The sequence below is a fragment of the Condylura cristata genome, unplaced genomic scaffold, assembly GCF_000260355.1.
Source record: "Condylura cristata isolate star-nosed mole 26May11 unplaced genomic scaffold, ConCri1.0 scaffold00008, whole genome shotgun sequence".
In the NCBI taxonomy this organism is placed as follows: Eukaryota; Metazoa; Chordata; class Mammalia; order Eulipotyphla; family Talpidae; genus Condylura; species Condylura cristata.
The window spans coordinates 57,229,500-57,257,456 of record NW_004567109.1 but is presented as its reverse complement, the minus strand read 5'-3'; the positions used below and the strand labels follow the sequence as shown (position 1 = coordinate 57,257,456).

Genomic DNA, 27,957 nt, shown 5'->3' with positions numbered 1-27,957 from the left:
AAAAAAAAAAAAAAACACAAGGCTGGTGTGGAAACCTCATGGGGACCAGTTTGGCTGAAGGAGAATGTGCATGGAGGTGGGGACACATGAGAAGGTATGATTTGAGATGTGGGGTGCAGCTGTGCATCCCTCAACATGGAGAGCATAGGCAGGGACTGAGCAGTAATGAAAGACTTGACTGAAAGACTTGAGGATTAAAAACTTGAAGATGGGGACCACCCTGGTGGTGCAACGGGTTAGACACAGCACTGAAACTGGCTGCAGCCACTGCAGCACGAGTTCTATCCCATGCCCCAGAGGTGACCCACATGGTGCGACAGACATCTCCTGACCCGCCTGCCCACTGCTCCCCTCAGAAGGTACCTCATCAGTCTGCCTGTTCCACTCCCCTCTCTATCTCTGATGAATCCTCTCACCACCCCTGCACCTCTGGCCTGTACCCCAGCTCTGTATGAATAAATAAATAAATCTTGAAAAAAACTGAAGATGTATATTTAGCCAACGGTTTCTAATTAAATATACATGCTTGCTGAAGACAATGCAGACAGTGCAGAGAAGTATAAGGGACTTATAAAAATAACCCACACCTCCACTAAAACCCATATTGGTATGTTAGTTTACTTCTTTTCTATTTTATTTTTTCTGAATATATATTTGTTCACAGACTGGAACTTCACTGTATACACACAGTTTTATATCCTGCCATTCCACCTCATGTTATATCAATAACGTTGCTGCACACTATCAAACAGCTCTCAAAATAAGTTTTCAAGGGTTCAATATTCCATCAGCTAGTGAACAAAACTTATTTGGTCTACTGTTTTTCAACTGAAGTTTAGGTCTTCCCAAATTTTTTCTAGTATGAGACCATATGAAGGTCACTCCTGAATAAAAGTCTGTGCACATCTCTAATGACTTGCTTAGAACAGGTTTCTAGAATGGGGTTCCTGGATCAAAAGGCTGGCTGGACTAGCTCTCTTGTGGCTCTGGTGGAGAGGAGACAGGAAGAAACGCAGTCCCTAAGCTGCTGCAGCAGAGCAGATAAGCTGTGATAAGGCTTGTCAGGGACAGCGCTGAGAACAGAAAGCAAGTGACAGGAGAAACAGGAGACAGACAAGGAAGAAATAATCAATAGGATTTAGTGAGCAAAATACCTAAGAATCAAGCCTGGAGCCACCTAAAGAGAAATAGTGAAATCGGGAGAGGATTTGAGGGTGAGAACAGAGGTGACAGGAAAGCATTAAAATGGAAGGTTTTGGGGATCTATCCTCCCTCCCTTTTCTCTTCCTTTTCCCCCCTCTCCTCCTTCCTCTCCTGGCCCTCTCTTCCTCCCACCCTCCCTCTTTCTTTCCTTCCTTCCCTCCTCCCCTTTCTTTTCCCAGTCATCAATCTGTTGAGCCCTCAGTCTATGCTAGGCCTTGCGTTGGGTGCTTCTTAAATGACTAAGACGTATCCCCTGTCATCCATGAGTTCAAAATCCATCCTCAGGAAGTCTGCAGGCCTGAAGCTTAGGAGAAGTATCAGGGATCAACCTAAAGGAAAGAACAGAGATTAGGGAGCTCTGCTGGAGGTGAAGCTCTGCTGGAGGTGAGGGGGAACCACAGTCACCAGGCAACCTGCCAGGTTTTGATGTGAGTCATTGTGTAGACTTGAAGAGCCATCTCAGAGTGGTGATATCATGAGAAGATACCTGGCCCATGCTCCACCCTGCCAGATGGAGGAGGCTCTACCTGGGTAGTGCCTGGCTCAAGGACATTCCTTGTTCCACCCAAGTCTCCCATCTGAACCCCAAGAAGCCCTGGGTGGAACATGAGGAGTCCCCTCATGAAGATAACTAGCCTTAGCAACCCTGATGTCTATTCACACGCTGGCCACCTTCAGGCTTTCAGCATCTCACTAGGTCCAAGATACAATGCACAGGTGCTGGGAACATGGGGGATGCAGTGCCTGCTTTCTTTCTATATCCCAGTGCCATGTGAGACAGAAGAACAGCTGGTAGTGGCAGAGACTCTTTAGTTTTCACCAAATGTTGGTAAATATCCTACCAGAGCTCACCTACCTATGGGGTCCAACTTTTCACCTCTAGGGCAGAAGTGTCTGGAGGGGAGTCTGACTCGGGCCAGAAAGACCTGCCGATTTTCAGGCCTTGAGCTCCTCCATGGGGTCTGGTTGTTTGGGCTGGTGGTGGTAGTGAATCAGCTATATAAAGCTAAGGCTTTACTTCCTCTCTTCTGACATTTTAGCAGAAGAATGTTAGCTATCAGCAGGACAGGGGTGGGCAGTGTCTGGACTGAATGCTGTATGTTTTTAAAAAATTCCAGATGTAAAGCTTATTCTCTTATGGAACATCAGCCTTTCTGCCCCTATGCCTAGAATAAGACCTTTGTCACTGACATTCTGATGTCAGGCAGGGAAAAGGAAGGTAACAAGAATGTTGGTGAATTCTTTGTGCATGTTCTGGGCCACGGAGGTGACTGCAGATAGTCAGACATTTTCAGAGATCCAGTTGGTGGTGTGACAAGGATGCAAGCATATGAGAAGACTGCACTCGGACTTTATAAAGACGTCTCATTTTTGATCCTTCCATGTGACATAAGCCCAGCCTTATTCTCTACATTCTGAGTGCATTACTTCCACCAACATGCAAGATGGGCACAATATGCCCATTTTCCAGGCAAAAAGTAAAGAATGAAGGAGTGATGGTCAGTCCCAATGTCATGCCGCCTGTAGTGGGTGGTAGCTGGCTACAAAGTCTGATGAACTCCAGAAGTCATGTTCCCAGAAGTCTTGGATCTGTCAGGGATGGTGTATGGCCTTCAGGGAGCGAGTGCTCAGAGGCCCCAGACTGGTCACTCTCATGGAGGAGCCTCTCAGCTGAGTGGAACACAGGGGATGCTGTCAGTCCTTCTCACAGAATTTCCCTTTCCCTTAGAAGAATAATCAGAGGTAAACCAAATGGGCCACAGCCACACTAACAGGGAAGGCAGATCTCAGATTGTGGAATGAGAAACAAGAGGGACTCACCTCTCAAACCTGGATGAAGGATTGTCAGTGTGGATGATCAGGTAGACACAGGAAGGTGGGAGAACCAGGACCCTCCAAAGGCATGCAGGGCAGAACTTTCAGGGAAAGGAAATAGTGTTTGAAGGTCCACTTTCAAGGGCTGGCTTTGCTGTCCCCTTGCTGGGTGTTCATGCAATGAGGCCTCAAGCTTCTCTTCCTGGTCAACCTCTCAGCTTCTCTGAAGACCTGCTCTGTGCCAAGCCTTGGGTCAGGTGCTTGGACAGGCCCCAGTCTCCTGGAAGAAGACTCTTAATGGGTGAGCCTGAGTAGAAACTAGTGAATAAATGCATAATGCAATTGGAAGCAGTAAATGTTATGCAGAAATGCATCCCATGGGGCAGAAGCTATTATGGATAGAGGGGTTTTGAATGAAGTGTGAGAGAGAGGTAGAAAGAGTCAGAAGAAATTTGCGGGAAGTGAGTAGATGGCATTCAGAATAGTACCTACTGGTATTCCAGCAAAAGCAAGGAGGCTACTTCTGATGGCAGCCTATACAAAGCCCATAGGCCAGAGACCTACAGATGTAGCAGCAGTTACTGGAGGCAGAGTTGTGAAAAAGGGGATCATGTGGTCCCTTTTGTAGCGTAAAAATATAGGAAGAGATGAGTAATGATACATGAATGGGAAAAAATTAGTACATCTACTCTACAGAATATTGTTCAGCCTTTAAGAAATGCATGGTTCTGACACAAGCTACAACATGGATAAGCTGCCATAATGTTATTTTAAGTGAAATAAATCTGACATAAAGGAATAAATATTGTATGATTCTATGTGCATAGGATACCTACAAGAGTCAGATTCATAGAAAAATGAATTGTCTTCTTTGCTACTAAGGAAGCAAAATGGCAGTTGCCAGGCTCTGGGAGTGGTGTTGAGGGGTTGGGCTTATTGGTTAGTGGGTGGGGAGTTTTAGTTTGCAGTGAAGAAAATTCTGGAGACAATGGTGGAGATGATTGCACAACAATGTGGTTGAATTGCACCCAAAAGATAGTTAAAATGGCACATCATACATTATGTGCATTTATTACAATAAAAAATATGAGAAACTTGCTTTGCAAAGAATTCTCTGTGGGGGTGTATTTCTTTCCTAGGGCTGCCATAACAAAATAACCACAGAGGTTGATTTTTTTTTTTCATGGCCTCGGAGGGGGGATGTTCCAGAATAAGGTGCTGGCGGGGCCAGTTTCGGGTGGGCGCCCTCACTTCTCTCTTCATGCAGTGGGCCTCTGGGTTCTTGCTGAGTCCTCACCTGGCCTTTTCCCTCTGTGTGTTCTTTCCTGCTATCTCTTCCTTATAACAGCACCAGTCCCATTAGGTCCAGAGTCCCACCCTTAGGCACTCATTTATCTGTAATTACCTCCTTGAAAGTCTTATCTCCAAAGACCTCACACTAAGGCTTGGGGGTGGGAAGGACACGCACATCCCTCCATTGTTAGAATCGCTCAGTATGGGATCCTCAGAAGTGCAGCTTCTGCTTTGTGATCTGGGGCGAGTTCCTGACCTCTCCAAGCCTCAGGTTGTAGGTAAGGCAATTGGTGAAGGTGGGTTTGAATTCAGAGATCCAGAAAATGACAGATATTGGCAATTATTATTCCTCCTCCAGCCCCTGCTGAGTTTGGAGGACAGGCAGCTGCTTCTGGCACCAGCAGGGTTAATCATCACTGGGAGCCCAGAGAGGTTTGCAGTCCAATATGCCTCCTGGCTTAGGAAGTCCCAGGCTCAGAGTGACAGCTGCTTCCATGCTGATGTTTGCTGATAATGCACAGCGAGCCTGGGCTTGGCTCTGCTACCAGGCACAGATGGTTTGAAAAATGCCACCCAAACTGGCCCCGGGTTAATCAAAAGATTACAGAAAGAAAATTGGGGAAGGCTAACCCTAGGCTCTTAGAGAATCACATCTCCTTCCTTGATCCCTGCCCAATTCTTTGCCTCTGTTTCTGCCAACCTCATTCCAGCTAGAAATGCAAACTGGCCAGGCTGGAACTGCAAAGGGAGTTGCCTGGGCTGTGTTTCCTCTCTTTTCTCATAGGGCTATGGGACCAATTCCCTCATATTTTTATTTTCTTTGACTAGAAGAAACCATGGCCGGTGGAAGACAGCTTGGGGTATAGACTGGGGGGTCCAGTGTTCAAGGAAATTCTCCAGAATAGGGCTGCTTCATTTAGAACAGAGGTCTTAAAACCTCGGTTTCTGAAGCATGAGCTTGAGTCGCCTCCTGGCACACAGGGAAGGAATCTATATTGTCTTCATTGCTTTCCTATCCCAGGTCTGAGTTTATAAGTGGAAGGAGCTCAATGTGATGCAAAGCAGAGGGGAGGGAAAAAGGGGGGCTTCTGGTTCTGGCCCATGCTGGCTGTGTGACCTGGGGTGGGCCCTTCCACACTGAAGCACAGGTCTCATGGTCCACCCACGGTTGTGTGTGCCAACTGGTCCAAGCAACATTGCTTAGCAGAGGCCATAGCTGTCATTGAATCTTAAATTTTCACAGCTGGAAAGGACCTTTGAAATCAGCAACTCCTTCTCCTTGGAAATGAAATATCTGAGGCCCTGAGATGCCACCCCACCTGCCCAGGGAGCAAGGGTGGGCATCTGGAGTCATACCGAGGCTGCTCTGCAGCTTGTGAACACAAAGGAAACGTGGTGGGTTTGCTAGAGATCGGGAGCTTTGTGTTCATGGCTCTCTTGCCCTCAGCGCTATGGGAGGAGGGCTTTCTTCTTCTTAAGGCTGGGGAGGGTGACAGACCCACCCTGTCATCCTTGCTGGAGTGAATGCCAGAGTCCTGGATTCCTTTCTCACCTGTTTCCTCTTCCCAGAAGATCCTTTCTCACTTCTCAGTGGAGACCTCAGAGCACAGGCCCTCTGTTACTCTCTTTCAGTGGGATGCAGATGGACTCTGGGAGGACACTGACCTCACCTGCACACCTGGCCAGCTGTAACAGACAAGGGGGAGGTATAGGCCTGCTGCAGAATGGAAGGACCAGACCCTTAGATCTGCTTGCACTGGGCTCCATTTCCTCAAGGTCACTTTGGCCGGTTGCTTCTGTGAAACACCATTACAGAAATTTTGACCCAGAGAAGGGGAGCAGGAAACTTCTGAACTAGCCTGACAAAGACCTGGCTCTGAAAAGGACTCAAGTAACTATCTAGGAGTGGCAATTCTGGACTACATGCCAGATCCACTAATACAAAGGGACAGATATGCTAATATGTTCATTGTCACACTATTTCAAATATCCAGGTGATGGAAACAGACTAAGTGTCCAAGAGCAGATGAGTGGCTAGAGAAGAGATGGTCTATATACATAGTGGAGTACTACTCAGCTATGTAAAATGTGAACTCTTGCTTTCTGCAGCAACACAGATGGAACTACAGGGGATTATGCTGAGCATAATAAATCAGAAGGGAAAATACAAATACTGGATGACTTCACTCATGTGAAATATAAAGACAAACAAAACTAAACCAAAAAAAAAAAACCCTAGAAATCTTACAATAGACTTGAGGCTATCATGGGGGCAGGTGGGAGGGGGGAGGAGCAAAGAGTAAGAGGGGATCCCAGTAGACTGTGGTGAAAGGCGACTGTGCTTTGGTGGTGGATGTGGTGTGGTGACGGACATCTGAAGAGGCGAAAGCCAGTACTGCAAAAATATATAGTGTTGTAAACTGACATTACCACAATAAAAATAATATCAAGTTTGGAGTCATCATTTAACCAATGTCCCTCAGAGTTTGAGGCATCCAAAACCAAGCTCCATTTGGTTAGTGCCTGTGTATGGCTCATATTCTTGTGGGGGCAAAAGAGAAAGGTCAATAAATATGTAACCACTAAATGAAAGGACCCTTTCAACGGATCACAGAATTTGTAATGGAACATGACTGGAGGTGGTGGGGAGCAACATGAGAGAAACATCTGGAGAAGAGTAGGAAGATGACACACAGTCTTGGCTTTCTCAGATCTGCCTCTTTTTTTTTTTTTTTAAGATTTACTTATTTATGCATACAGAACTGGGGTACAGGCTAGAAGTGCAGGGGCGGTGAGAGGATTCACCCCAGACAGAGTCACCCCAGACAGAGTGGGGAGCAGAACAGGCTGACTGACAAAGTATACTGCTGAGGGGAAAAGGGGTGGGTTAGGAGAGGACTGCCATGCCATGTGGGTCACCTCTGGGGCGGGGAATTGAACTCAGGCTGAAGTGGCTTTAGTTTCTCAGTGCTGTGCTTTAACCCACTGCGCCACCAGGGAAGGCCCAGCGCTGCCCCCTTTTTCCTGGCTACAAGTCCGAGACTTAATCACAGGAGAAGAGAAGGGCGGGAGCCTGACTCTTCCTGGCCAGCTGTTATGTGCTGGGTATGACGCATCTCCCTCATGCTGTCATTCAATGTCCTATCTAGCTCCATGGGGTGGACCCTGTCTTCTGGGGGACAACATAGACTCCATCCAGGTAGAAATGGAAGTGACAGGACTTGAACCTGGGGCTGCCTAACTCCTGCATCCTGTTGCCTTCTACAGTTACATTGCATGATCATCTCCACACTCCAGGGTTTACAGTCCTGGGGGTTTGAGAATGGCAGCCCAGGGGAGATTCAGTGGTGACCCTAAGATTCAGTGGGTACCCTAAGTGCTGGGGAAAGTGAGATCACACTGGCATGGTTCTGGGAAGGCTGATGAGGACCTGATTTGACCCACTGCACACTCACAGTGCTCTCCTGCCCGCTGGAGAGCCCATTTCCAGCTACTTTTAATTTGGAGTAAACTAGCTGCTCCCCCATGGTCCTGAAGTTAATAGGATGTCTGTGCAGCAGTGCTAGGATAAGCAGCCCTGAACAAATTATTCCTGCCTGCAATCAAGGTTATCTGGAAGAGAGGCCAGTGGCCAAGGAGGGACAGCCTTGGTTTGGGGAGAGGTCCGCTCTCCCCTCTGCCATGTGTGTATGGGGGATGCAAAGAGAGCCTGCCTAGTGAAATTAGGGAGAGATGGAGTAGCCACAGAGAGGATGAGGAAGAGACACCCAGAGGCTGGTAAGGGCTACTGGATATTGGGAAGACAATGATGAGCACATCGGTACCCTGCAGACCCTGGCTTGGGACTGGAGAGGCAGGCATGGATCAGGAATCCCAAGACTGAATTTTCTGCTTCTGCCAAGGCAGGTACACTCATATTCCTGGAGGTACCCAAAGAAACTGGGCTGTCTGAACACTCACTCACTGCAAAGACAGTGAACACAGGGACCCGGGTGGGCTGGGGATCCTCACGCCCCCTGACGCAAGCTGAACCTCTCAAAAGACAATGGTCCTAACCACATAGGCCCTAAAGTCCCCAGCATCAAGACTATCGCTTTCCCAATGATTCTAGAAAACAGTGGACACCTCAATTCAAAGTGCCTGGCACTCCAAACCTGTGGATTTCCCCATTGACAAGTCCACTTCTCACACTTGTCCTATGAGAAGAGAGAGTCATGGAGGAGGGATGCTTGAGGACACAGAGTCCACTCAGTGCCCAGTGGGTGCCCTGGTCCCTGTTCACCTGCAAGAGAGGTGACTGTTGCTGGGACTGCATGCAAGTGGCCGCCTTGCCGGCCTGGGCCAGCAGAACAGCTTCTTTCCCCATAAAACATTTCTTCCCCTCTAGGCCGCATCACACTAAAGAATGTACTTTTTTTTTTGTAAGAGGCCAATTGGTGCAGCAGACAAACCTACTTACAAAATAAGTGGGAAACCGGGGATGCTCTGCTGGTGATGAGGTCGGGGAGCAATGCCCTCAGAGGCATCTCATTATCTCTAGGTCCATGGAGTGGAGTGGAGTGGAGACGTTAGCACCTGGTCTTGGTCTCAACAGGCCCTGGCTTCTAATGCCAGCTCTGCCACTAGGCCATTGAGCTTATGGTTAGTTTCCTTAGTGGGTAAAATGTGGTTACAACTCCTACTTCCAGGATCAGGACTGGGAAGAGACTAGGGAGGTGTCCAGGACACAGAGCTTAAGGAGGAACTCACCCTTAGTTCCCTGTAAGTGCAAGGTCAGTCTGTGCTCTGCTAGCTGCCACCCTGTCACTAGGATTACCCTCCCTGAATTAGAAGACAATATTTCACAGTTGATACTGTTCCTATCTCTAGTTATAAGTGAGGCATCTCAGCTTGGGAAACTTGTACAACTCACCCAAGCCTCACACAGCTGGTGGATGACAGCACTGGGACTCAAGCCCATTTCCAAGTTCAAGGTCATTTTCTGGAGGCCCCCGAAGAGCAGTGGGAGAAGACAGAAGGAACACTGTGTCTTTGGTAGGTCTGAAACTAAGGTCCTGTCCAACACAGAAAGAAGAAACATGGGGGGGGGGGAGGGGAGTGGACGGCATGCTGGCATGTGGGGGGCGGGGGGGGGGGGTGTGGGAGAGGGAAAGAGTGGGGCTCCAGGGCACCATCCTTGAGATCAATCTCACAAGGTCAGCCCCCCCTCCCCTCCCTATCCAGAAGCCGTGTGGGTGGCCAGAACAACTAGAGGCTCTCCTGGACTGGATTCCTCTCTCCTGCTGACTCTGGCCTAGCTATCTGGGCCTGGGGTGACAAATGGGTTCCTAAGTGCAGAAGGAGATGGGCTGAAGCCCTGAGCCAGAGAGGACTTTGCACAGTTGCCCACGGTCTCTGTGAAGGGGTCTGAAAAGCTGACTGAGCAGGAAGATCTGGGTTACCCCAGATCCTTAACTTATAAGCACCTAACCAGGAGCTTGACTTCAGGTTTAAACAGCAGGGGTGAGGGGTGAATGGGGTCCTGGTTCAGGGAGTGAACTGTACCTCCCAATATGGGAATCAGGTATGAGAAATGACTCCAAGGTCAATTTTAGCATTGGGTGGAGCCTTAGGAAAGCAAGATCCAGGGGCAGAAAAGGGAAAGTTCTAGAGAGGCTGCTCCCAGAGTCTGTCTGGCTGACGGAAAGATGTGGTGAGTGAGGAGCAGTCTATGCCCTAAGGTTCTCAAGCCCCACAAGTACAGCTAATAGCAGCAAACACGGTGGTCCCCATTTCCTGAGTGCTTATTCTACTTGGGGAGCTTTGCATACACAATCTCCTCTAATCCCACAAGACAGGCAGTATGATTCCATTCCATAAATTAGGTAAAAGGTGGCCCAGCGAGGGGAGGCACCTAGCTAGCTGCAGGCATCCCCGCCTGTGTGCAGAGTCTGGGAACCACATGACCTCCCACAGCATAATTGGTTTGCAAATCTCTTCTCTTAAGCAAGAAAAAGTTTTTAAATTTCAGAGAACCCCAGTATGTAAAATCAAGCAAAGCAGAACTGAAAGGGGAGGAGAGGGGTGCCAGAGTCCTGCCCACACAGCCTTCTCTTTTGGGTACCATGTAAATGTTGTTTCTGAGACCTGAAAAAGCTCCTGCAGGGGTTGGAAGGATTTGTTTGGCTGGAGGCTCATTCTCCTGTCACAGACAAAGGTCCTGCAGCTGAGCAGAGTAGAGAGACCCTTCCTGAGCACCTCTGAGACTGGGTATGCACCAGCCATCTAGAAAGCTCCTTCTTCACCTTAAAAGCACCGGCCTCGAGCACCAGCTCAGGGCTGTTGTCTGAGCCTTGCAGAGGTTTATTCATTTAGTAGAGTTAAGTCCGCACCTAATGTCATCAATAGATTCTTGACAACTGCAACTTCAAGCAAAGTGGATTATGTCAAAAACTAATCTTACCACAGGTTAATTGATATAAGCAAGAATTAAGTTCTTGTGGCAAATTTCTAGTCACAAAAACAATCACCAAACTCCTGAAGGCCCAGAACACTTCTGATCTTGAACAATCATGTGTATTATTCATTCATTCTTTCATTCAATCTGCTTTTTCCCATTCAGGCTCCCAGGTGGCCAGAGTCCATCCTAGTGACCCAGAATACAAAGCAGGCCCCATCCTGGACAGGACACCCTTCTACTGCACACTCACTCTGAATGGCACAGCTGAGACACTCATGGACAATGAATTTCACATGCACATCTTTGGGGTGTCGGGGAAGAAGCCAGAGTCTTGGAGAAAATTCACTCCGATGTGCACAGAACCTATAATTTCCACAAAGACAGTGGCCACAGCAAAAATCAGATTTTTCCCTCATAAACAATATTTTGAAATGAAATGATGTTATTTGTGGACCTGCTGGACTCTCAGCTAAGCACCCACTCTGGGTTGGGTGCGAGAGCAGTAGCTCTGGTGATGGCAGTGAGTAAAAAAATGCATTGGCTCCTGCCCTCATTAAGTCTAGGAAGGAAGACAGCACTCAGCAATCCTAAAAGGAACATGGAACACTGATTGTGATCAGGGCTGTGAATGAAGAGCTCAAGGTCAAGGAGACATGTGAGCACAGGACCCGGTCAGTTCATCTCTGAAAGGGCACTGATGAGGAATCTGGGCCACCCAGTAGTTTAGACTCCCAGGAAGGGGGTTGCTGGCAAGAGTGGGAGGGAGGCCGTGCAGGGAGGGGTGGCCTTGGCTCCCCCTGCTCCCCAGGTGTTCTCAAATTGGACAAGAAACAATAAATTGCCCTAGCACCAGCCCCTGGAGATAACTGGATTGGGTTGGATTATTGCGACTATGGGTTGGATTATTGCGACTCTAGGAATCAGAGCAATCACAGGACTAAGTGCAATCACAAAACTAGAAATCATCAAGCAACGCTCAAGTGTACGTGAGGGTCTAGTCTGCGTTCACCTAGGGCCGTCTAAACATTTGAAAAAACTTTTTCCACTCCGCTGCCAGGCTGGCCCAGTTCCCATGGTCATTTATTTAACAAATATTTATTTAGTGAACACCTGGACTGGGCAGGACACCAGCTACCTTGTGCTCCACCTGGCTCAGGGCCAGGGCTGTGTGAGCACTGGGTGCTCTCCGCAGCGCCGACAGGCAAGCCCGCCTGCAGTCCTCCGTGGGCTGCTCTGAGCTCTGGCTGGAGGAAGGTGGGACAGAAGCTGGTCAGAGGAAGGCCAGACGACCACTCTGTCCCTACTGCTGGCTCCCGTCAGTCCCTCTCTCCGTCACGTGATCACCGTCTCTGGGAGGCTTAGAGGAGGGCAGGGGCTGACCTGACCTGCTGGCCGGCTCTGCAGCAGTCAGCTTCCTCTGCAGCGCCAGCCTCTTTCCACCTCCCAGCCTGCACTTCTCACCTCAGCTTTGTGCCACTGTGGCGGAACCTCTTCTTCCGCCCAGACTACCATGTGCCCCCTGGCCCCCTGCCTCCCCACCATCTCAGCACTTAGGGTGATGTCCCAGGGCCACTGCATCTGTGACCCACGTTCGCACCAGAATGCAAGTGTCTTATTCGTCATGTATCCGATGTCTAGCAATGACTGAGGCACAGAGGAGGAGCTTAATAATAGAAGCTGAGCACATGCTTATAGGCTAAGAGCAGAAGAAAACATTTTCACGTTCATTTGTTCAGATCGCTCTCTATCCCCTGTCTTTCACACACACTCCCCACTCGGCGCTTCTCCTTCCCCTGACTGACTCATACTCCTCTTGCAGCACAGTTCTGGGCTCTCGCCCTGTAGTCCTACCTGGGGTGTCGACAGCCATCGGCTGTCAGCTGATTGGAAAGCTGCTTACCCTGGCCCCGAAGAGAGCACGACCTGGCTGCCCTCTCTAGACACACACCCACCCGGGGCCCTGACGGCTCCCTCACAGCTGAGTACTGCAGCCCCTTCCACTAAGGAGACCCCCATCCAGGCTTTCCTGGACCCTTGGACAGTGCTGGGAAGGTAGGAGGTAACTAATGCATTCATTTCACAGATGAGGAAACTGAGGTGCAGAGAGGCCATGTCTTGCCCAGGCAGCAAAGTCAGAGTTAAGAGCTAGGTTTCCTAAGTCCAAGCCAAAGCTGATTTCTGCTGCACTGCTGGGAGCAGAGACGGGACAGGATGTTGCTGCTGAGATGCAGGAGAAACCTCGATTTCTCTGTGAGGGTCAAATGGGGGAGCTCTGTTCCATTGCCTAAGCTCTTTGCTCCTTCCTGCTCATCACAGTCCATCCCTCCCTTGAGGGGTCCCTGTGACTTCTGCCTGGCACCTGATCTCAGTACTGGGCCTCTGTTCACCTGGGCTTCTGGGGCAGGAAGGCAGTGCCTATTTCAGAAGTGTACAGGGCAAGAGTAGAGGACAGAAAGATCTGAGAAAGGTGATTAGCAGTCCCACCATTGCCCACGTCACTTACAATTTGCACCAGGGCAGCCCCCTGGGCAGCTGAGGACCTGGGCCACATCATCACACTTGGCCACACACAGCCTCTCTCTCTCCTCATTATCATGTCGCAAAGCCCCAAGCAAGGGGTCTGTGGGCATCTGCCTTCCCTGAAAACCTCGCTTCTCTGTCCAATGTGTCTCCCCCAAAGAGTTTTTCCTCCCGAATGAGGACATGAATATTTAAAGACTTATTTTTTTTTTCAGCCAGTGAAACCACATCATGCTGCTCACTCTTTAAATTTTATCTCTAAAAAGTTTGCCAGAGTCTCTCTCAGTGCCTTACCCTCCCTGGATGCAGAGTGTGAGACAGGGTTCTGGAAGTTACCCTGCCTTCTGCATCCAGGGGCTGGATCATGTATACGCAGTCTTAATTCTGGTCCACGAGCTGTCTGGGCTGCCCAGAGGGCTAAACCTGCAAATTGCCTGCTGCCCAGTCTTGGAAGGAGTGGTAGTATAGAGCCAGGAATGGATGTCAGCAAGAGATGAGGGCTGGGGATCTCAGGGAGTCAAATGATGAACAAAGCCTCAGAAAGGCAGGACCCGGAACCTGGGGAGAGGGAGCGCTTGGCAGGGCCAGAACTGATGTAGCCCATGGATCTGCACGGTGGCTCACAGATGTCCCCTGCTGCCCCCTCAAATAACTCTGTTCTGCAGAATTACTCACAGCCCACCGCGTCAAATCTCCCTTTTATCAACAAGACACAACATTGCATGGGGAACTTCTTGAAACTCCAGTCACGCTAAGCTGTTTCCAGCACTGCACTCCGGGAAGGGCTCTGTCCATCTGCCCGTCTATAACCAATCGGTCACACACCACCAAATCCATTTCCAAAGTTCCAGGCAATTACAGCTGGCTGAGTTTTGGCCTGGTGCCCACCTGCTTCAAGCCAGGACCTGAGGTTGTCAGCATCCCAAAATCCCAACCAGATTTCCCCCTAGCCTCCTCTGAGATCGGGGTACACGAGAATGGCCATGCTTGCTAGAACAAGTCACTGTGACCAGCCAGGCCACTTCAAGACAGAAAAAGAGGGTTGAGTCCAGGCTCCCTACCTTTACTGAGGGTCCCGGTGATGAGCTTAAAGATGGTCTGGGCAAATTTCACGAACCCAAGCTTGCATCTTTTGGAGCAGCCGCTCATAGTGGCAGAGGGAAGGCAGGCTGTGCTGTCAGCACCCAGAAGACAGAGCACCCACCTTGCGTGCCTCTGGAACTTGCAGCCTGTCCAGGTGGACCCTGAGAAAGGGATGCACCCAGGGAGTACCAGGAACAGCGAATCCAGCTTTAGCATCCAGCGTCTTCAGGGCACAATGTTTGCTCTTTCCTCCCTCCTTCTTCCACCCCCTCTGGTTCACTCAGGTCCTCACCATGGGAGGACCTCAGGATGCCAGGGCTGGGTGGCACTGCCAGGGCACAGGGCGCTCTGAGGGAGCGGAGGAGGAGAGTGAAGCTGAGCAGAGCAGGGAGGGAGGAGCTGGAGCTCTCCCAGGCTTTGCTGACTGTCTTTCTTACATGGCAGTGGTAATGTAGCAATTAATACTGGAGTCAGAAGGGAGGGGACTGCTACGCAAAAGCATTCTGCTCTGGCTCCGCAGCCTCGCGGCTGCTCTCCCGCTCTTTCCTTCCTGGCTAACATAATAGATCAATTCTCTGTGTCTTGATGGGAATCTGGGAGGGCTCCCTGCAGAGCAAGAAGCCACTGTTAGACACTCAGGGGAAAGTTTGCCTCTGAACTGCCTGGTTTGTATCACAGAGAAGCTGGGCTGAGGGGCGAGTCCTAGGGGAGCTGGCCTTTGCATACCCCACAGACTGGACCTGCTCCCTCTGTGGCTGCAGACTCCTGGTTCCAGGTGTCCCCAACTCAGAGTAGGCTGCTCCCTCCCTGTTCCCAGCCCTGCAGATGAGGTGAGGTTTGTACCTCTCATCAGGGCAGGAGAGAAATACAATCAGCACTTCTTTTGATGAGGAAAGTATTCTGAGAAATGCCGTAGAGAAATGACCAAAGTTCAAACCATTCGACTACAGTATAAAGCTCTTGATAGTAAGATGGTAAGACATTGTACGAATGTGAAATCCAACTATTGCTCAGTGAATTGCCCATTCATTGGCACAGACTGCAGGCTGGAGAGGACAGCTCATCCCCCCTCCACCCTAAACCCCACCCCCCACCCCACCCCCGTACACAGGGCATGGCTGCTTTTACTACACCCCCATTGCAAAGGTGATTGCCAAGGTCCTCATAGACCACCACTATGGGTGCCTCCTATCAATGTCCCTGGCTACCTGTGAACAGCAGGTATGAAACCCACCTTCAGCTGAACTAGGCCAGCCCTGGAAAAGGCTCCTCCTCTCAGCAGCTTGTTTCTGTGTTATCTGTTTCACTGTGAGGTTTGGGGGCATAGATGTCTTAAGAGCCCAGAAACTATCAGTTAATAAAATGCCAGAAAAGCCAGAGTTTCTGTTCTATGTCTAGTTTTCTTCCCCATTCTCTGTGAGCTGTGCAGAAGTGAATCTTGAAACAAACCTCACTCCGACAGTGGTCACCAACAAATTTCAGCTCTAAAAACAGACCCCAGAGACAACCCACAGAATCTTTCTCCAAGCCCCAAAGTGGCCTGCCTTAGGTGACTCACCAATGCGGTCTGAGCCACGGAATTGCACAGAAATGAGCCCGAGCAGTTAATGTCCTAGGTTTGACATCGTCAGGTTATTCACGCCTTGTCTTGAAGTCTTGAGGCCCCAGTTAAAGGGCACACAGAATCTCGGAATGTTAAACAGCAATTAGTCTTTTGTTCACTTAATCAAGCCCAGTATTTACTGAGCTCTCAGTATACAGCCAAGAGCTGAGCAGCCAACTGCAGGATGTACTGCGAACCAGACATGCAGAAAACACCGAGCAGGACCAATACGACGCCATGCACTCCTGGGCCTTACCTTGTGGAGCAGTCTTCACCAGACACCTTGTAGAAAGTCAGTTTATCTGAAGAACTTCATTTACCTTGCAGAGGTAGGCCTCTCAGCTAAGCCCAGTGGTTTCTCTCTTCCATCCCGCACAAGAGGAGATTGAAAATTCAGAAGCCAGAAGAAACAGCAGCCATGATGGTAGTGACAGGCACTGATTCAGAACTCAGTCTTTGCCCTGGAAATTTAGCCAGGAAATCCTAGAGGAGCGGCTCCCAGAGACTGTCAGCAGCATCGTCTGGGGACAATGGGAGATGTCTGGGGATCTGCATTGGGGCTTCAGCTCAGGAATCTGGAGGAAGAAGCAGTTGTTGGAAGGGTCTGGAAGGTCCTATGAATCAGCATCTGTTAACTCCACCATACCAGATGGGTGATGGGTAAGAGCATAGTCATTGCACTAGGTACTCATTCACCCATTCAACACACACACACACACACACACACACAAGGTCGTTGAACACACACTATCACCATGGCCTCTACTGTTCCAGGTGTTGACGCTACAGTGGTGGATCAACATAACAAGATCCTGAGCTTATGTTACATTCATGAGGGAGGAAAGACAAGGTGGTAAACAAATATGTCTACCATAAACAAATATGTCTACCAGCAATGTACTTTGAAGTAAAAGAAAGATGATTAAGTGGATGGAGACTGACAGGAGTTCTGTTTCACAAAGTGTCATGAGAGAAGGCTTCTCTCTATTAAAATGAGATTTAAACAGAGGCCCCCAAACAATTAATCATCCAGCTCTCAGGAGTAATAATTGCTAGGAAGAGAAGAGCAAGTGAAAGGCCAAAGACTGCAACTTAGCAGCTGTGGAGCAAGCAGGTAAACCTCAGTTTTATCTTCTGTAAAATGGAAACAACAATCCTTATCTTGTGGGGCTGGAAGGAGGGTCAAATGAAACCAACACACATGACACAATGTCTGGCAAAAGAGACCACCTTATCAGAGGCAAATGCCACTTTCACTCCCGCCTCATCCTTGCACACACTTCTATAAATGGAGGCTGTGTAGGTAAAGCTCATGATCACTAGGCACTGTGGAGCCAGGCTCCAAGTTTAATCCTGCCTACAGAAACCGTAACACTAGGCGTCTCAGAGTTTCTGATTTCAGTAACAACCCTCAGTCTTAGGTAAATGACTCGGGTCCAGAGAGGGTCGGTAATATCCAAAACATCACACAGCAAAATCCCCAGAAATGTGGACGAGTAGTTTAGAGCATTCCCAGTGGAGGAAATCCAGTTGTACCACTCTAAGTTCAGGACAGGAGAAAATCAGCTGTTCAAGGAACACATCATTCCGCAGATAAGAAACAGGAAAGGCCATGTGGTAATGAGGCATTCGGGTGACACCAGGGAGATTAGACCATTGGCAGGTTAGTAATCAGTCAGCCTTCCTGTCACAGATGTGCCTTTGCCAAAGGAACCTCAGAAGCCAGAGTCATCTCTCCACCTGAAGCTGTTTATGGGACTCGACACACGCCTGCTCCAGGGGAGAAGAGGACAAACAGATGGGGGTTCCAGATGGCATCTGGGCCCAGGAGAATGTGCTGACCTCTCTCAGTACCAGGCAAGGAGAGGACAGCACAATGTCCTTTGGAAGGCAGAACACTGCAATGACAGCCTCACTCACCGAGAGCCTTCTACGTGCAGGCAACTGTTCTGAGTACTTACTAGAACACACGTAATACCTAAGATAGCCCTTGGAGGCAAGCGTTGTGATGGTACTTTCTCTGGAGGCGAAAACAGAGGCCCACAGAGGGACAGTAACTTGTTGATGACCCCACAGCTGAGGCACTGGCAATTCTATTTCAAGACCATTTGACATTTGACTCTGAAATGCATGGAAATTTCCATTCTTTCTTACCAGGATTCAAAAATAAATAAATAAATAAATAAATAAATAAAAAATGGCAGTGTGACGGGGGCATCTTTTGTCTTGTTATTGAAAGAAAAGTGTGCTGTCCACTACAGACTGCCAACTTATGGCCCTGGAAAAATCATGGGGAGAAAATGAACACACCATTCCTGGGAGGGAATTCCCTCGAAGGCCATCATTGTGGGAGATGGAAGGAAGGTGGAGGGGACATGGTTAGGCAGATTCAGCTGCAGCTCAGGCAGAGAGAAGCCACATTGCTATTTTAACAGAGAATTTCATAGGGAGACTTGTTCAACAGGTATCGAGGGGATCACAAAAGGAACAAAGGAATCACAGAGGTGTTGGCAGTTGTCAGCTCTAAAACTGGAGGGTCAGGGTAGGGGTTGATAAATGAAAGAACTGGTATCCCCAGAACCCACAAACCTGGAGGAGGAACCCTATGAGGCATCTGTGAAGGAGTGCCAGCTGACTGGTGTTAATGTCTCCACTGGAAGCTTTGAGGTTGATCTGGGAGTTCAGAAATAAATGTTGCAGAAACTGGAACTATCACTGGGGTGTGGGGTCATAGGCCAGAGCAGGAAGCTTCCTGGAAGGCACCAGCCCTCATTCCAGCCACAGCCTTCCTGATTACACCTTCTCCCCCATCCCAATTCTTCTGGCAGAGCAGACAGGGCTGGTGAGTCTCAACCCAACATCATGGAGCAGGACACAGAAGGGCACCCCTGAAGGTGGAGGTCAGAGGTGAATAACCAGTTCGGTCTAGGGGGATTCCCTTCTGAAATTCTGGAATTCTAATATACACCAGGAATGAGAACACACAGGTAGAAAAAGCAAAATCTCACCCATGGTGGAAAATGTGCTGTAGAAGTGGGGTGCTCAGACCATAAACAAATTTACAAGGTGTAACATCATAGAGTGAAAAGCCTTCGAAGCAACTGCGTGGCCAGATTGTGTTTTCTGATCAGCCGGAAAGATTCTCTTGGAGCTCACTGGGCTGCTTGTAAGAGAACCACCACGAACAGGAAAGGGCAGATTCCTCAGGGTCATGTTCTTCAGGAAAATAATCTCCATGATTTGTGATGTTGTCACAGACGTTGTGCAGCAGGTCATATTTGGATTTCCCTAGCCTTGTGACAAACTCGTGAGGTTGCTCTCATTATTATACCCATTTCACAGATGAGGAAATGGAGGCTTGGTCAGATTGCTGATTTGCCTGAAGGGAGGTAGTTGAATTAACGGGATTAGTGACTGGTGGGAGACAGGCTAGAGTGAAAGCTGCCAGTAGTTCTAGAAAGAGACACAGGACCAGGCATGGAGAAGTAGAAGGAGAGGCTTACAGATCTGTGCATTTTCAGGAAAGAGACTTCCAGCTGGTAGATGAAAATGAAAGTGAGGAACTCAGGAGAGGAGGTAGGCGTTAGAATTCTCACAAATAAATGATTTTGTTGCTACTCAGGAAGAAAATAAATGTGGCATCCCAGCAGGCCAAAAATATTAGCATTTAAATACAGGCTTACACAGGTGGGTAAAAAAGGCAATTTCCTAAGAATTAAATCAGATTTTATTCTTCCTCTAAGTCTCAGAAAGATCCATTCTGCTCAAGTGTGGTCCTCAGAGAGGATTCACCTAGCTCTAGGGCTCTCTGGCTCCAAGTTCTCTGTGGGACTCCATGCCCCCTCCCAGCTATAATTATGACGAAATGATGCCTTGGAGCCAAGAAAAACTCATCAGCACTGCTGGCTGCTGCTCCTCAGGCTCATCTGTGCTAACAGCGGGGCGCTTGTTTTGGGGTCTCATGCCCTGGGCCCTGTGTCAGCAGGTCTGTAGGGCGGGCTGGGTGTAGGAGCCTCGGTTTTGGTTTTGATCTGGGAAGAAGTGCAGGGTGCACTGCAGTACTTCCAGGGAAAAGAAGGAAGAAGGTCACATTGGTCCCAGAAGCAGCCTGTCCCTTTTCCTCAGGTGCCCCCAAATGCGATACCATGGCTACCCACTGCCATGTCCTGCCTCATGCTGAGGTCCCTCATGCATCTGGTCCCGATGCACCCTGGGCTCAGAACTGCTTTCGATCCAGCCACACCCCAGGACCACCCCTCTTTCTCAGGCGGGGAGAAGAACCAGCTTGAACTGCATACAAGGCCAGTGTGGGCACTGCCTGCCCCCATCTGACCAACAGACAGTCCGCTGGCTGCTGTGACAGGGTGGGCGCTTAAAACAACAGGGATTTGTTCTGGAGGTGAGAAATGTCTGAGATCAAGGTGTTGGGAGGGTTGAGTCCTTCTGGAGGTTGGGAGAGAATCTGTTCCACATCTCTCTCCTGGCTTCCCGAGGTTGCAGCAATCCTCAGCAAGTTCCTCCCTGGTCTCCACCTGGTCTTCCTGCAGCCGTATCTCTGTTTTCCCTTCCGGTCAGGGCAACAGTCACAGTAACAAATAGGGCTTAACCTAACCCAGTAGGGCTACCCTTGAGTTTGACTAATGACATCTGCAAAAAGCTGATCTACAAACAAGGTCATGTTCTGAGGTTTCAGGTGAGGCTATGAATCTTTGGGGATAAACCATTCACATTTCCCCTCTACCCAACTGCCACCAGCTCCTGTCACTTCTACTTCCTTAGAATATCTCCCAGGCAGTCCGCTTCTCACTGTAGACCTGCTTTGTCACTCCTTCATTTTTATGACATCAACCACTTCCCATTAACTTTAAAATAAGGCTTGAGCTGCCCAGCAGGACATTCAAGGCCCTCGGTGATCCCATCACTGTTGAATTCCCCAAGTTCATCTTGCAGAGCAGAGGATGCATGATGATATTGATTTGCATATAAATGTGGAGTTCTTGGTGCATCTCTTTGTTCAAAGGCATCCTTGCTGGTTATAAGCTACCTAAGAGAACAGGGAAAGAGTCTCTTGGTCCACCCTTCGCTCTCTAGGCCTGGATGAACTCCACTTTCCTCCAGAAACCAGCACAGAGTTGGGAGTGGAAAATTTGTTGAAAAGTAGGAAGAGAAGACCCTGGAGTGATCCTTAGACATCCCAACCAGAGGCCCATGGAAAGGGGGCAGGGGGAAGCACCTGACAGTCCCAGTCATGGTCCCCTGACTGTGGTGTCCCTGAACCTCCTGGCCAGAGGGAAACCAGAGCCCTGGAACCTATGAAGATATCACCTTCGTGGTTGAGAGACTAGAGTGGGGTGCAGAGACTGACTTCGGTCATCTCCAGTCCTTAGTCATGTCCTTCTCCTGCCCCAAACCCTGTGGCAGCGTCCCTGCAAGGCCCTGGGTTGTGAGGCCCTGACTATTCCTCCTCTCTTTCTTCCCTTCCCCCTCGCTCATGTTATATTCCAGCCTCACTGGTCCCCTGGCTAGTCCTCACCCAGGTCCAGCATGTTCCAGACCCCAAGCCTTCACATTGTTCTTCCTTAACCTGGAACCCTCTGTCTCACACAGGCTCATTCTCACTTTATTATGGCTCAGCTCAAATGTTACCTGTTCGAGAAGTCTCTCCAATAACTCCACTGGGAAGCACCTCCACCACCATCGATCCTGTTACCTAGCTTTATCTTCCTTTGGGGCTCTTACCTTTCCCTGCCGGATGTTCTATATATTTGTCTGACTGATGTCTGCTCCCTGACTAGACTGCAAGCTCCTAGACAGCTGGGACTTGGCCTGCTTCTGTCTGCTCTGTCCCCAGAGAAAGTACCTGGATCTGGGGATGCTCTGGGATCCTGGTGTTAAGACAGCAGGGTGACAACTCTCCTGGCTTCCTGGGACGAAAGAGTTCCCAGGGACACAGGACCTGACTAAAATCAGAACAACCCTGGGTAATCCTCTGGGGTATAGCACAGACAAGGACTGCACAGAGCAGCTGCCTCTCCAATAATGAATTTAATGAGAGTGGAGAGACCGTGCTGTTAACCCAAATGCTATACCAAGTGCAGATTTAGAGTGACTTACATTTTATGACATATATTGTCACAAATGGCCCCAAATCTTGTGGCACCATAGGGCAGTGTCAGAAATAATGGAGGGGTGATTAGTCCCAGATGTCCAGCCTCATTTGCTTCTATGGTTGCTTTTCCACCACTCACAGTCCTGCCCCTGTTGTTCGGCTCATGAAGAATAGAAGGCAGAGTTGACCGTGGTTCTCCTTCTGTCTAGATGACCGGTCCCTCTACCTTTAAGGTGACACATTAAGAAAGTGAGAAGAATGGTCCTGTGATCATGGCCAAACCACAGGCAGCAGTTTCAGAACAATCGTTCTAGAAATGCATATAGAAACGACGATGGAAGGAGTTTGGAGAGGAAACATTGACCGGTTAAATAATAAGCCCTTTCAATATTTATCCTCATCTTGGTCATTACATCAGCACCTGGAGGTGCCCGGAGTCCTGGGCAGCTAATGGGCAGGGAGGAGACATGGGGAGTTTACTTGGGGCCTATCGTGGGGCACTGAGTAGCGGCTGCTTCCCATACTCTGGTGTTTATTTACTGCAGATCAACATAAACCACTGCTGTCACTGCCCAGTGCCTCAGACGATAAAACCAATTTAAGCCCAGTGCCAAGCAGGCGTGTTGCAGCAAGGGCAGGAGACTATGGGCTTAGTGACAGGTGTCTATGGCTTTCGGGTGGTTTTGAATGGTTTCTTTCCATTTAGTCTGTGAGCTTGCTCATCTTGGGGAAGGAGTCCATCACTCGTTGGGTAGACATGCCCGTCTCATGCCCCTTCCTCAGGTTCTCTCTCTGCTATGGGATGCCAACACCTTTGTTTTTGCGTTGTCCTCACAGTCTCACAAGTAAAAGTGACAGAGACCCTGTCACTTAGCTAAGATTTGGTTTCCTTGTCTGTGATACAGCTGTAGCACAGGTGAGAGGTAAGTGAAATAATCCATGTTAATTTGATACTAAAATGCAACTGGAACATATTCATTAAGTAGTATGTAAAACTGAGTGCCAAGAATGGCTAAAAGCCCAATTCTTACTTCTGATCTACGAGACTTTAGAAAAAGTAAACCTCAGTTTCCCCACTTAGAAAACGAGTCGTAATGGTGTCTATGCCACATGATTATTGTAGTCAATGAGAAATGGTGGTAAGGACCTGGTGCATAATAACAATACGTGCTCAAATAATGGCAGCCATTGTTATCTGCAGCTGATGTTGTGACTATTATAATGTTGACCACACAGCCCATAGGTGAAGAATCCAAGGACCACACTGGGCCCTTCCAGAGTGTTTTGATCCCATGTAGAATTATCTGGAGTCTTGGTTTGCTGTTAGGCTTGTCTTCTTACCCACCAGCTCTGCTTCCAACTCTTGCATGTATTCTTTGACTAAGAAGCTGGGAAGTTGGGTGGTTTTGGCCTTCAGAGCTTGAAGAGCAGGGAGTAAAGGTCTAGACTTCAGTGGGCGAGGAGGAAGCCTGGTTCCTGTGGCTTCAGCTCAGGTTGGAAAGGGTGTAGACCCACAAAGAGTCAGTGAACCACTTCATCACAGCACACTCCTTTATGGGGACCTTGTTGTACAGAGAGATACTTGAGTTTGCTTCCAGCTGGAAAGCTAAGATCCTTCAAAAATAACTACTTGGCCAATGTTGACCCTCTCTGGGGCTTGCTCATCAACCCCCTTTTAGCTTTCAGTCTTTCCTATACCTTATCCATAGGAGTGGGGGACCTAGAGATACAAAGAAATGTATTGGGGAGAAAGGAGTTATTGGTCCATCAGCTGTTACCTACCTAAATCCCTCCTAGGGGAGGAATTGTCTTCATTGAGGTATGAACCCTGAATGTTATCTTGATAAATAACAGTTGACATGAGGCTCAGAAAGAATTTTCTCAATTTCTCTATTGTAGAACAAGTAGAAATCTGGGTATGGGATGTTGCTGAAGAGGGCTGAGCAAAGAGAGAAGATGGCCTCAAGGTATTGGAAGCAGCATGGGACTTGGGATATGCATCTCTAATATGCAACTTTAAGTTGTCTCTGTGGCTATGATGTAAAATCTTTGTCTCCTCAAATGCTCTGTGAAGTTGGCCACACAAAAGGGACCAGTCATATTTTTTTAATGAAACTGACAAGAAGGAATGAAATTAAAAATTGAAAGAAGGGCCTCCCTGGCAGAAGGGATTATGTCTCAGCACTATAAAGCTATCAGCAGCCACTGCAGCACAAATTTGATCCCCTGCCAGGGAGGTGACCCACATGGTACAGCAGACCTCTCCTATTTTGCAGGCTGCTCTCCTCAGCAATGTATTTCAGTCAATCTGCTGTTCTACTCTCCACTCTGGTGAGTACTGTCTCTCTGTCAATCTGTCTGTCTGTCTGTCTCTCTCTCTCACACACACACACATACACACACATTTCTGACCTACACCCCAGCTCTTACATGCATAAATAAATAAAGCTTTAAAAAATTTCAAATGGATATGATAAACAGTAGGACCAGGATGCATGAGAAACCAAGCATAATCAAGCAAGTTCTCAGAAGATCAGGTGACTAGCAAACCTCTACCCTACCTATATCCACTGGTCCAAATCTATACAATAGCAGAGAGATTGAGGCAAGAAAGGGCCCATTGTTTGTGGGGGGCATTCTATCATAATGTGTTAAAGGAGAACCCATTTCAGTTGACTTCTGGGTTTCAAACATAACACAAATACTAATATCAACTTATGCACTGGCTTTCCACGGTGCTTTCCCACATCTGTCCCTTTAACCTCAGTCCTTCACTTAAATTTTCAGACAAGGAGACTACAGCCCAAGAGGTCACTGCCACCCGTTCAAAGTGACACTGACCAGGGTCTACTTCCCACACGTGGGGACCTCTGCTGACTCCGCAGGGCTCAGGCATCTGGTTGCTAATCGTTAGGAAGCTAAGTGATTCCAAAAATACAATTTCAGGAGGCAAACTGAGCCTGGACCAATCTCCGTAATGACCCATCCAGAGGGCAGTGAGCAGGACAGGGTGAGGGGCCACGGCGACCCAAAGGGCCAACAGAGGGAGCAGAGCATTCCTGGCGTGGCAAAGAAGGATGGGGAAGACCCTAGTGGGGAAGGTCTAGGGTGAGGGCTGCAGAGGCCCAGGCCCCGGGGGGTGGGGGGTCCTGCAAGTGCACAGCTGAGGGAAATTCAGGGTCAGAGACAACATCTACCGCGAGGGAGCATTCCAAGGCAGCTTTGCCAAGGTACTGCTGCTGCCCTGGGTGGTAGTTTTTTTCCAAGGGTCTGAAATTCCCAACTCAAGCACTTTCCTGTCTTCAAAGCAGAATCTTACTAAGCGTTTTTCCTGTGATGGAATGGGTCACTGACACACTGGCGGAAGCAGGATGCACAGAAGGGCCATTTTTGAGGACTCACTCAAGCGAAGACAGGTATTTTCTGTAATGCCCTCACTGTCTCGCTAGAGGGAGCCCAAGTTCCTACTCCTCACTTTCCGCCAACCGGGCCAGATGTGATTTCCCTTCTGCCCCAAAGATATGGATCAGGGAGACTGGGACAGGCACCCACCCTCCTAGTGATGGGCCATCCCTCAGAGACTTTGGGAAATGTTTTCAGGAGCCCCAGTGGCAAAGGGTAGATAAAAAGAAGAAGTGTGTGCTGTTTGTACAAATTGCAAGATCCAAAGACCCTCACCCTGACGCTGATGGTCTGAGGTCCACCCACGTCTGGAGCTCCAACATCCCTAGACGGAAGTTATTCTTAGCAAGTCCCACCGAGTACAGGGTCCCGGGGCCAGGCACAGGGAAAGGAGATGAGAGAGGAAGAGGGCAACCGAGCAAAAAATGCTTGCTTCTCTGGGGGAACAAAGACCGATGTCTAGGTGTCTAGACTACAGGCATCATTGCTGCCTCCAGACCTCTGACGGATTCCTCTGTGGGGCTGTGTGCTCAACAACCATGAGACCCACCGCCCAGCTAGGAGGCAGTATCAGTGGAGGTCAGAGGCACCAGAGGCAGACCGTTTTGTTTCCAAATCCCTCCACCCCCTGTAGAGGCGACTGCCAAGAAACCAGGAACCTTGTCTAGCTTGTGCACCACAAAATCCCCAACGCCTAGAATAGAGCCTGGCACACAGAAAGCGGTAAATATTTTATGAATAACCAGTGGCTCCAACCTTCCTGCTTCGTTAACCTTGTGCCAGCACTTCAGTGCTTAGAGTCTCAGTTTCCTCCTCTGTAAAATGGGACGAAAGCCGGCTTACCTGAAGGCCAGGTTGAAATGAGAATTGGCACTTAGGCACTGAGCACCATGCTTAGAAAGCAGCAAGCCTTCAACAATACCGCTTCATTAGGCATTCATCGCTGCTGGCACTGGCTGAGGTATCTGGGTGGTGCTCGCACTGCTTAGTTTGTGCGCATGTGCAGAGCGCGTAAGTGCGCGAGTGTGTGCGTGCGCACCTTGCGGCTAGGTGGGCGCGTGTGCCTCTCGTCGCCGGCTGCTGTTCTCTGAGATAGACTGCTCCGGTATATCATTGCACAACTGAGGCGAGTGCCGGTTCATCGTGATGCCTGCTTTTCTAGCCAGTGGCGGTGAGCCAGATGTGCAAGCCCAGGCTGCACCTGACCCTAGCTTTGCTCTTAACGCTCGAAATGGACTGCCTAGAGGCCTTCTGGTTCAGCTCCTCTGCAAACAACACCATACTGTTTGGAGTTGTTTCCTGCGAGGACAAGCACCACTCCACTACATTCTCGGAGTCCATGCTCATTTCCAAAACCGATGACCACGGACACCCCCTCCCTCCAGGTTATGAGCTGAGCTAGCTACTCAAGGATGCCATGGTCAAGCCCCCAGTGTGGAAGGTGGGGCCCCACTTTGCATCTCGCTGCTGTGTGAAAACAGACTGAGGTCAAGGAGTTTGAGGCCAACCCCAGGAACTCTCACTAGCCCATCTCCAGCAGGTAGATGCTGATACTGTATATCTGAGCTGAGACTTTACGACCTGGAAGTTTGCCAGGCATCCTAGGTCATTCAATGCAAATGTTCTTTTCTACTTTTGGATATTTGACAAGAAAAAAAGGAAAAAAAAAAAAAAAAGATCTGCCAAATAGCATGCAGCCTGGGGTTATCTTTTGTTAATCCCTAGGAGATCAGGTCCTGTTTTAACTTTTCAAGAAAGAGGGAAATACCAAAGTGATGTAAGTCAGTGGGTAAGTCCCCCACCCACCCATTGCCAGTTTCCCACTTCCCCATGCTCACATCCCTCCACCATCCGAGCAGCGGCCCTCCCCCAGGGAAACACTGAGTCCTACCTCTGAGAAGCTTCTCAGCCCTGGCAATGCACAGACTGCAGTAAACCCAGCTCTGTTCTGTGTCTCTGCTCCCCCTACCTCCCTTTATTTCCATCGGAAAAAAGAAAATTGCCAAGTTATTGCTCCTTGCCAATCCCTGCTGGTCCTAGGTTGTTTCTTTCTTGCTGAGATTATAATTAGGGATCAGTAAATTTAAATAGAAAATCCATGAACAGCACAGAGCCTTCATTTTTCAAACGCTGTTTCGTGCATTCTGAGAGTGGCACTCAGACATGTTTTGGGCAGTGTTGGCAAAGCCAGGCTCCCCATTCTGGTGGGGCAGGAGGGCAGGAGACAGCACAGCCCATGGACTCTCTGTAAAGGTGCCTGAGCAGCAGCAGAATGGAAAGGCATTTGCTGAGCTTCTGGGCTGGGACAGGTGCTTCTTAACCCTTATTTTATACCATCTATCTCAGAAGTAGCAATTATTTTAATTCCATTTTACATTTGAGGAAACTAAGGTTCAGAGAGACAGTGAACTATCCAAGGTCATACAACTAAAATATGCCAAACTGGGACTTGAAGCCTCAGGTATTGGAACCCTTGGCGTGTGCATTTTA

At 49.0% G+C, this 27,957-nt stretch overlaps 1 protein-coding gene across 2 annotated transcripts in view; it reads right to left on the bottom strand.

Moving 5' to 3' along the window:
- Positions 1-14,780, bottom strand: part of KCNIP1 (Kv channel interacting protein 1) — a 346,136-nt gene extending 331,356 nt beyond the window's left edge. Inside the window, exon 1 of one of the 2 annotated variants that reach the window (XM_004679202.2) lies at positions 14,332-14,780. In XM_004679202.2, coding sequence (XP_004679259.1) covers positions 14,332-14,569 — 238 coding nt within the window. In that variant the 5' untranslated portion in view covers positions 14,570-14,780. The remainder of the gene's footprint in view (positions 1-14,331) is intronic. The other variant, XM_012722521.1, reaches the window with a different exon arrangement.
- Between the last annotated feature and the right edge of the window lie 13,177 nt (positions 14,781-27,957).